Source organism: Schistocerca gregaria, chromosome 6, assembly GCF_023897955.1.
Source record: "Schistocerca gregaria isolate iqSchGreg1 chromosome 6, iqSchGreg1.2, whole genome shotgun sequence".
Taxonomy (NCBI): domain Eukaryota; kingdom Metazoa; phylum Arthropoda; class Insecta; order Orthoptera; family Acrididae; genus Schistocerca; species Schistocerca gregaria.
The window spans coordinates 176,554,419-176,565,115 of record NC_064925.1 but is presented as its reverse complement, the minus strand read 5'-3'; the positions used below and the strand labels follow the sequence as shown (position 1 = coordinate 176,565,115).

General features: G+C 38.3%; 1 protein-coding gene across 2 annotated transcripts in view; it reads left to right on the top strand.

The window, feature by feature from the left end:
* LOC126278347 (oxidative stress-induced growth inhibitor 1-like) overlaps window positions 1-10,368 on the top strand; it is a 117,245-nt gene extending 106,877 nt beyond the window's left edge. The window contains exons 1-6 of one of the 2 annotated variants that reach the window (XM_049978389.1): window positions 615-972; window positions 1,076-1,154; window positions 1,374-1,531; window positions 1,874-2,245; window positions 7,254-7,622; window positions 9,549-10,368. In XM_049978389.1, the coding sequence (XP_049834346.1) occupies window positions 1,088-1,154; window positions 1,374-1,531; window positions 1,874-2,245; window positions 7,254-7,622; window positions 9,549-9,968 (1,386 nt within the window). In that variant the 5' untranslated portion in view covers window positions 615-972; window positions 1,076-1,087 and the 3' untranslated portion in view covers window positions 9,969-10,368. Of the gene's footprint in view, window positions 1-614; window positions 973-1,075; window positions 1,155-1,373; window positions 1,532-1,873; window positions 2,246-7,253; window positions 7,623-9,548 lie in introns of those variants that run through there. The other variant, XM_049978388.1, reaches the window with a different exon arrangement.
* The last annotated feature ends 329 nt before the right edge of the window (window positions 10,369-10,697 follow it).

Genomic DNA, 10,697 nt, shown 5'->3' with positions numbered 1-10,697 from the left:
TGAAACAGTGTTCAGTTAAAATCTGAATACGCACTTAAGAGACAGTGATCCAATCATCATGTGTCTGAACACAAGATCACGGAATTTCCCCCGCAATGCTACGTCATAACGTTGTTGTTGCAGGACCGAAGTTCGTATCTACGGCGAAGATGTAGCGATTGAGTATAAAAATGCATGTACCCAGGCGATGCTTTTGTCAACGTTGTGGTATCACTCCCCAAAATTTCAACTACACCCGTAGATAAAATTGTCGGCCGTTTTTAGTTAAATCTTATCGTGGAACGCTAACACATTTGTGAGCCTTGCACAAATGTCGAACTATAATGTATTTTTATTTGTAGCCGCCAATTGCCTTGCTGGCCATCAACGACAGTAAAACAGTTGTATATACGCCGCATGCTATTAAATGTAAATGTACCGGTACGCAATGACATTCTTTTCGCAGTTGTCAATAACGTTCGAGCTCATAACACTACATGTTCCATTCGCCAACAGCTTAATGGCCATTGTATTGTAGCATTTTTGCTTGATTGGTGCAGACAGTGCGTTGCAGATGAAATAGATGCACTAGTCCACGGTTCTTCAGGACACAGTGCTTCTGACTATTTTAGATGTTAGCTGGCCATCGCAATTCGACCTGGCGTAATATCTTTGTCCAACAGCTGACGCTCATACGAACACCGACAGGAGAATGTAGAAAATGCGATCGCGATTGATCTACGGAGGGATTCGAATTGAAGGAACTGTGATTAAAAACGATTGATACATATCATTTTACTTTAGTGAAGAAAGTGTATGTTATACTTAACAGCCGAGGATCTTAAAAGTAATGAGGTGGACAGTTGTTTTGAAATTTAAACTAAATGTTTTCATGAACGTAACATAACTAAGAAAATGCAGGATATAGTCTTAAGAAATTATTCGTCAGTGTCGCCAGAACGATGCCAATTATCGTTCGACAACCAGACTAAAGTATGCACTTCTCCATTGTTTATTTTCTAAACAGAAAACGCAGAATGATTCTGTTGCTTGCAGGCACCGGCCAAACATCATTCGAATATTCGGTTTGTTTTAGGTCGTGTGAATAATGAAGAACAACCTGGCGCCTGATTTCACGACGGACAACGAGATATACAAAGACGTCGTCATTGTAGGTGAGTAATTAAAGTACACGCCTAATTATTTTCATTCTTCTGAAAATTACTTAACGGGGTTCCAAAAACCCCGAGCCGTTGCAGTGAAATCGTAGAAATCTCAGTTTTGGCGACTGTTGTTTACATAATGTATCGAAGAACGACGAGAGATGTGATAGTAATTAACGTACATTATAAAACGTGTATCAGGTTATACAGGGACAATATAATGTGTTCCAGGAAATGGCCCATCGGCTATGGCACTTTCATTTCTACTGTCAGGAAACTTACCATATTACACTGGTGGAGAGCATCCAGATGAAATGTTAACAGCTCGGCTGAGGGTTACGTCACTTGATGTGTCACTGTTGGATCAAGATTTGGAATTCCTGTCTCAGGTGAGCCAGAGTAAAGTCAATCTTTGTTCAACAATTTATTAGTATGAAAACAGATGAATGTATCTGTAAATTATATATTCATACTAGATAATGCAGCAAATAGATGTCTGTTGCAAAAATTTACTTGTCATTTTGAAGCCTGATTAGTAATGCATGGTATTAACACTCAGAATAGTGGAAGTGTTAGTTTATGCAGTTTTTTTTCTTCCAGAAACACTTTAAAACACTTGCAGCAATCAAAACTCATAATAGTAAAATACGCAGTAGCATGAAAGTATGTAGAACAAGTAGACCTATTTATGTTTCTCTGTTCTGTGACTAATTGAACTACCAAATTTGCAGGGACTAGAGGGACGGTCACAAAACCCTGTTGCAGTGTTGATGGATAGCCTGGCTCGACCAGGAGCTGACGTTGGCTTGGAGATAGATCCTTTGATACAATACAGACGTGCACCAACAGGACGGCAGTTACCCTCTTACATTGTACTGGGACGTGGGCCTCCAGGTGGTGTATGGCGACGCGTTGATGGACAAGTGCTAGCACTCTCTCCAGCTTCTTGGATGTCATTGCCAGGAGTTCCCCTGGAAGGGAGTGGGCGTCCTCCTGCAGGAAGGGTTGCACAGTATCTTGCTGCATATCCTTCTATAACAGGAATCAGTGACAATTTCCACTCAGGAGTAGATGTAACACACATCTCTCCTCCTCCTGTTGCTGTAAGTAATAAAATGAATGCTTAGATATTTGTTTATAATTTTTTTATTATTGTAACTTTAATGAGTGAGTGAATGGCATCGTAATGCTGCTGAACGCAAATTTTATTTCCAGTTTTGTTGAAAATTCTGATGTGGTTAAATTTTAGCCTAATGGGAAAAAATACCAGCTAATTTTATATACAAACCATTTGAAATTGTGAACAACTATTCAGATTGGCTACCAACAACTCACTCATGATTTGACATATTCAGTTCCCACTGTTCATCACACGAATTGTTACTAACATTCGCAGGCAATGCAATAGCTGTGGGGGGTTTTAAGTGCTGTCTTACCATTTTCTTTAACCCATTTAGCATGTGTAATCTAAAAAATGATATGCTGTCCAAGGTGAAAGAGGGTTTGCAATAGGTACATTAATAACTATGTCCTTGGCCCTTTCACATCTGCAGTGGCACTCCTCTGTGCATAATCTGGCTCCTGCATATCTTTTCCAACAACTCATCAGACCAATGGTTTTGGTAGTCCATCCAACATGAGCTAGATATTTGCAATCCTATCACGAACTCTCTCTCTCACGTGGCCTAGTCCTTTTTTCCGTTCCACTCTTCTGTTCACTGCTGCCTGAGCCATTGCTGTTTTATTCAGTTGTTGTCAATCAAATATCAGGAAAGCTTAATCGAGATTAATGATACGTTTATTACATGGGGAAATAAGACTAGAGAGGTTAACAGACAGTGCTCAATATATAACGTGTAATGGATAGACTGGTTTCAATATTTGCCATTCTCTGTAGCTCATATTACACTTTAGCCGAGAACTGCAGTCGAGTAGCAGACCCAAGTAGAGAAATGCTCCTACTGTATATCAATGCAGTCATCACAGAAGGTGAATAGCATTAATGTTCAAACAAGTCTAGTCAACAAACAACTTATGAGAGCATTGACTGTTGACCTTGTAAGTTAGTGCTCTCATTGATGGTGTATACCCACACTGTGGAAGATGTGAAAAAATTATGAAATGAATAATTTAAGCAATAAAGGTAACAACTCAGAAAAAAATGTGAGGTGCTGAGTCGTCGTTGCTGTGGTCTTCAGTCCAGAGACTTGTTTGATGCAGCTCTCGATGCTACTCAATCCTGTGCAAGCTTCTAAATCTCCCAGTACCTACTGCAACCTACATCCTTCTGGATCTGCTTAGTGTATTCATCTCTTGGTTTCCCTCTACAATTTTTATCCTCCACACTGCCCTCCAGTATTAAATTGGTGATCCCTTGATGATGCCTCAGAACATGTCCTACCAACCGATCCCTTCTTCTACTCAAGCTGTGCCACAAATTTCTCTCCTCCCCAATTCTATTCAGTACCTCCTCATGTGATCTACCCATCTGATCTTCAGCATTCTTCTGTAGCACCATATTATGAAAGCTTCTATTCTCCTCTTGTCTAAACTATTTATCATCCACATTTCACTTCCATACATCACTACACTCCATACAATACTTTCAGAAACGACTTCTTGACACTTAAATCTACACTCAATGTTAACAAATTTCTCTTCTTCAGAAATGCTTTTCTTGCCACTGCCAGTCTAAATTTAATATCCTCACTACTTCGACCTCCTCAGTTATTTTGCTCCCCAAATAGCAAAACTCCTTTACTACTTTGTCTCATTTCAAATCTAATTCCCTCGGCATAACCCGATTTAATTCGACAACATTTCATTATACTCGTTTTGCTTTAGTTGTTGTTCATCATATATCCTCCTTGCATGACACTGTCCATTTCGTTCAACTGCTCTTCCAGGTCCTTTGCTTTCTCTAACAGAATTACAATGTCCTCAGCAAGCCTCAAAGTTTCTATTTCTTCTCCATGAAGTTTAATTCCTACTCCAAATTTTTCTTTCATTTCCTATACTGCTTGCTCAATATACAGACTGAATAACATCAGGGATAGGCTACAACCCTGTCTCACTCCCTTCCCATCCACTGCTTCCCTTTCATACCCCTCGACTCTAATAACTGCCATGTGGTTTCTGTAGAAATTGTAAATATCCTTTCACTACCTGTATTTTACCCCTACCACCTTCAGAATTTGAAAGAGAATATTCCAATCAACATTGTCAAAAGCTTTCTCTAAGTCTACAAATGCTAGGAACATAGGTTTGCCTTTCTTTAATCTATCTTCTAAGATAAGTCGTAAGGTCAGTATTGCCTCACGTGTTTCAACATTTCTACGGAATCCAAACTGATCTTCCGCAAGGTCGGTTTCAACCAATTTTTCCATTTGTCTGTAAAGAATTCACATTAGTATTTTGCAGCCATTATTTATTAAACTGATAGTTTGGTAATTTTACATCTGTCAACACCTGCTTTCTTTGGGATTGGAATTATTATATTTTTCTTGAAGTGTGAGGGTATTTCACCTGTCTCATACCTCTTGCTCACCAGATGGTAGAGTTTTGTCAGGGCTGGCTCTCCCAAGGCTGTCAGTAGTTCTAATGGGATGTTGTCTACTCCCGGGCCTTGTTTTGACTTAGGTCTTTCAGTGCTCTGTCAAACTCTTCGCGCAGTATCATATCTCGCATTTTGTTATCATCTACACCCTCTTCAATTTCCATAATATTGTCCTCAAGTACATCGCCCTTGTATAGGTCCTCTATATACTCCTTCCACCTTTCTGCTTTCCCTTCTTTGCTTAGAGCTGTTTTTCCTTCTGATCTCTTGATATTCATACAAGCAATTCTCTTTTTCTCCAAAGATCTCTCTAATTTTCCTGTAGGCAGTATCTATCTTACCCCCTAGTGAGATAAGCTTCTACATCCGTACATTTGTCCTCTAGCCATCCCTGCTTAGCCATTTTGCACTTCCTGTCGATCTCATTTTTGAGACATTTGTATTCCTTTTTGCCTGCTTCATTTACTGCATTTTTATATCTCCTCCTTTCATCAGTTAAATTGAATATTTCTTCTGTTACCCAAGGATTTCTACGAGCCCTTCTCTTTTTACCTACGTGCTCCCCTGCTGCCTTCACTATTTCATCTCTCAAAGCTACCCATTCTCCTTCTACTGTATTTCTCTCCCCCATTCTTGTCAGTTGTTCCCTAATGCTCTCTCTGAGACTCTCTACAACCTCTGGTTCTTGTAGTTTACCCAAGTCCCATCACCTTAAATTCCCCAAGTCCCACCACCTTAAATTCCCACCTTCTTGCAGTTTCTTCAGTTTTAATCTACAGTTCATAACCAATAGATTGTGGTCAGTCCACATCTATCCCTGGAAATGTCTTACAATTTAAAACCTGTTTTCTAAATATCTGTCTTACTATTAAATCTATCTGGAACCTTCCAGTATCTCCAGGCCTCTTCCATGTATACAATCTTCTTTCATGATTATTGAACCAAGTGTTGGCTGTGATTAAGTTATGCTCTGTGCAAAATTCTACCTGTCACCTTCCTCTTTCATTCCTTACCCCCATTCCATATTCACCCACTAAATTTCCTTCTTTCCTACTATCGAATTCCAGTCACCCGTGACTACTAAATTTTTGTCTCTCTTCACTGTCTGAATAATTTCTTTTATCTCATAATACATTTCATAAATCTCTTTGTCATCTGCAAAGCTAGTTGGCATATAAACTTGGACTACTGATGCAAGTGTGGGTTTCATATCTGTCTTGGCCACAATAATGTGTTAACTATGCTGATTGTAGTAGCTTACTCGCATTCCTATTTTTTTATTCATTAATAAACGTATTCCTGCATTACCCCTATTTGATTTTGTTTTTGTAATCCTGTATTCACCTGACCAGAAGTCTTGTTCCTCCTGTCACCGAACTTCACTAATTCCCACTATATCTAACTTCAACCTATCCATTTGCCTTTTTAAATTTTCTGACCTACCTACCTGATTAAGGGATCTTACATTCCGTTCTCCGATCCATAGAACCTCAGTTTTCTTTCTTTTGATAACGACGTCCTGAGTCGTTGATAGTCGCGTAAATAAGACTGAGAATAATCCTTGGATTCAGAAATGGTTGCTGTATGTTTAATTTGATTCTTTAAGTGTGTTCCCAGAGTTTTGTGTATTACTTTCAGTTCTAAGAATGTAGTATCACCAGTTTCAGTAGTCATTCATCTCTATTAGTTGTCAACAAAACTAGGGCTGGGAATAGAGTAATGAAGAAATGAGTGAGAATACTAAAATTTAAAAAAGAAGATAAACAAAAGGAAGTATCTCATTGATAGGCAGCCCATTTCATGTTCTATACCTTTGACATTTGGAGTGTTTATTTTTGTTATCACGAGTTGAGTATTTCCTCCTCAAATCACATTGAGGTCAATGTACTGTTATTTTGTGTCCTTATCTGGACTTGATCTTTCATAAAGTGTGATGGACCTGGAGAAATATTAAGAGATAATGGATTAAAAGGAGTTTTCAATATGGTATTGCAAACTCAAAACGGAACTGTCACCTTTCAGTTTAACCTAGACCTCGAGCAATGTTTCAGATCACACACAAACTAGGGCTTTAATTTCACTTTGTTGGCTTCGCCAAGTCAAAACAAATTTCAGTTTTCAACTTAACCTGTACTTTGAGCTAAACTACAGATCAGTTTTTCACAACAACCTACATTCCAAGAAATAATAAATATGCAAAAAAGTGTTGTCCATATTCTGTTCCTTCCATTCGCACACACACCATGCTATGTACCACAACACCATTGTGGCATCATGTATGGGATAGGTTCAGTTGACCCAAGATGACACCGTTGCTCACATCACTTGTTAAACTGTAAGCCCATATAGTAGATGACATTTGGCTATTAATTTGTCTGTCAAGGTGTGTAAGCAGTCTTTACAAATGTATGTGTGATTTGGGGTGTTTGTGGCTGACTCTTTACGTTGATTATGATTTAAGTTGTGAAATATGTAATAAGAGAATAAGAAGAAGTATAAACTTAATTTAAAATTGTTAAATATGTGTAAGCAAGTGTTTTTCTTGATATTTTCAGGATAGTTCTGACAAGCTGTGGAGGGTGGAAGCAACTGATGGTCGTGCAATATTTAATTACAAATGCAGGACAGTGGTCCTGGCAACTGGAGCACATGATGTACCTAATCAATTGGGAGTGCCTGGTGAAGACAGCTTGCGATGGGTTTTCCATGATGCTGCCTCCTTGGAGCGAGCTCTTGACTGTCCTGGTATGATAGGCACTGGCGTAAACCCTGTGCTTATCGTAGGTGCTGGGTTGAGTGCTGCTGATGCTGTCATAGCTGCCCGCTTCCGTTCTCTACCAGTCCTACACGTGTTTCGGAGGCGTCTTGATGCACCTCTGTTTGATCATGTGCTGCCTGAGAATGTCTATCCTGAGTACCATAAGGTAAGTCTTGGTGTATATTGGTTTTAATTTTCTGCTGTTGTGATCTAAATGTAGAGATGTGACAAATAACACAGGGGATGAGGGGTTGGTGTTAATCAATACAACTTGAAACTGAATCTGATACCTTACACGAGGGAAAGAAAAGTTAATAAAATGAACTCTCATAAAAATAGGTCTTCTTACTAAAAATAAATAGGGCCTGATAACAGTTCTAATGAAATAAAGGAAATGATTCTAAAACCGGGTGTGTGAATGGGAAACATAGGAATTGGTGTGGGGGAGACAGGATCAAATGGTACATAAAGAGTTCAATGCAAGGATTCATTTATTACCTAGCTTTCTGAAAAAAAATCCACCTTGCAGTACATGCAGGAAACTGTTTGGATCATTTTTAGGTGGAGACTGACCTTTTGTATTTCTGTATTCCCAAAAAAAAGTTGTGAAAGCTAGAGAGATTCTTAATCAGATTCAGAGGTGTGACACACAGCCTGTGAGTGTAGTGGGCTACTACAGTTTTACCTTTCTCACCCCTTTAACTTAAATAAAAAACAAAAGTCATACAAACTCAGTATAACAAACTGGTGTGCTATTGTGTACTTCCACACCCAACACAGCACCACATGTCAGCAGGAGATAGGAGACTTCCTGTTACCATTTGCCGTCCCGACTAGATACTTACCTTGGCCACATAATGGTTTGGCCAGGGTTACCTTGACAGTTATATTAACTTTCATTCACTCAGTAAATGTCAAGTGAAAATAATGTGTTCTTCAAACTGGTCTCCACAAAAAAATTCACTCTGCCTGTGCCACATGCACGTTTCTAGTTTTATAACACTCATAGGTTTCACTTACTAATGGCACAATTATTTATAAAAATGAGTGTTTTTAGTCTTTTAAGTATTTATTGTTACACTCTTCCAAATTTGAATGGAAATGCTTATATTTTTGTACGAACTAGTGGTCTGCTTTAACGTTAGCTTGCCTAGTGATAAAGTGATAAAATGCATGCATGGAAACAGAGAGGTTCCAGGATTGAATCGCAATTGGATGATGAATTTTTCAGTCTGCATTTTAATCTGCGTGAACAGTTACTTGAACAACATTTGGTTCAGATTTGACATTAAACTTTAGGTCCCCTCTTCCTATTTATATAATAAGGGTAGGTTATGGCTATGCAAGTTAAGACTTGAATCAGGGCATTGAGTTACGCATTATTATTATTATTATTATTATTATTATACTGTTCACCTACAATATTCAAATATTATACAAGGAGTTTTGTCTATGTACATCAGTTTTCTAAATGTCACCACTTTTTCAATAAATCATGTATCATATTTCATGACTTCAAACAATTATTTATACATGGCATGTAGAAAATATACACACCTGACTAAATTAATAAATCCTCATTACTGTCTTCATTCATTGACTGCATAGCAGTTAATATCGTAGAATAAAATACAGTATTATTCTTTATTTCACTAAAAAAAAGTAAGAAAGAAAAATGTTTAAAGTACTTATGCATTCGTATTAAACAGTTCGGAGTTCATAAGGTCTCTCTCTCTCTCTCTCTCTCTCTCTCTCTCTCTCTCTCTCTCTCTCTCTCTCTCTCTCTCTGTGTGTGTGTGTGTGTGTGTGTGTGTGTGTGTGTGTGTGTGTGTGTGTGTGTGCTTCTGCTTCTGCTGGCAATTTCATTTCACAGAATTTCTGATTTACAGCCCATACATTTCATTTCAGTTGCTCTCTTTTTTTACAATATACTTCTTGACACTTTATGAAGTTGTACCCAACATAAAGTAATTGGTGCAGTCATACAGGTGATTTGCTAACTTGTTTTCTTCATTGTTGCTTTTCCTTAGAGATGAACGTGTGTTCAGTAAAGGCAAAGATAAAGTGAAATATTTACTTTCATTACTTTCAGGTACGTCAAATGATGGCTGATGGAGGTCACTGTTATCCTAGGTACCAGGCTCTGTCAGATGCTGCTGTATTGGAGTTCTCTGAGGAAGGGACAGGTTCACAGGCTGTTCGATCAGTGCTTCTTCGTGGAGCAGACGGGAAAAGAGAGAGAGTCCAAGTGTGTGCTGCTGCTATCCTGACTGGTGCTAGGCCTGATCTCTCATTTATTCCTGAAGAGCTTGTGGCACAACTTACAAGTAATTCAACAAAGCCAATGGATCCACGTCGTAATCCAATTGCTGTGGATCCTTACACTCACAAAGTGCTCCATGCTCCTTCAGGTCTTTACGCTTTAGGACCTCTTGTCGGTGACACCTTTGTGCGATTTGCTGCTGCTGGAGCCCATGCTGTTGCTGCATCTCTGCTGGGTGACCTTACGTAACCAACATCAGGGATGAAACTTGGTTGACTTTCTTATTGTGCTATGAAAACACCAACAGCTGGGTAACTTGCCAGCTACTACAGTGGCATCTGTGGATCGCTGTATATAAATTCAACATGTCTGTGATATTATTTTATTAATTTCCTGTTGTGTATAAACTGACCCTTGATGTGACAATGGTATTCTGATCAGATACTGAATGATTTTGTAAATATGTGTGTAGGATATAGTTTTTCGTATTGTCAGTCCTATGTTTACTGACTCTAATATTGAGTCCGAAATCAGTATATTAATGCAGCAAGCTGTATTGGTGGGTGCTATTTTTATGTTCCATGATGCATTGACGTCTATTTATTTATTTTCATATCATTTTTAAAATATATAAACAGAATTTTATTTATTTGTGTTGTTTTTCATTATTTCACCCAAAAAATTTAAAAGCATGAAGATTTTCTTTTTTAACACTGGCAGTATTTACAGGAAAATAAATTACATACATAAAGCAGTATTTTACTGGGTAAATAGTAGTATAAGGTGATGGGATTGTTCATTAGACCATTGTTGTTGTCATTAGAGATTTTGCTGAAAGAGTTAAACTTTTGAAGGGGGGGAGGGGGAGATCTTTGCTAGTAATGACATTACTTCTATACTACACTCTAGTTTTACATTAAATGTTAAACTTGTTTCACATCCTCAAAGTTTGGTCAGACTGTGACTGATTAAATTTGG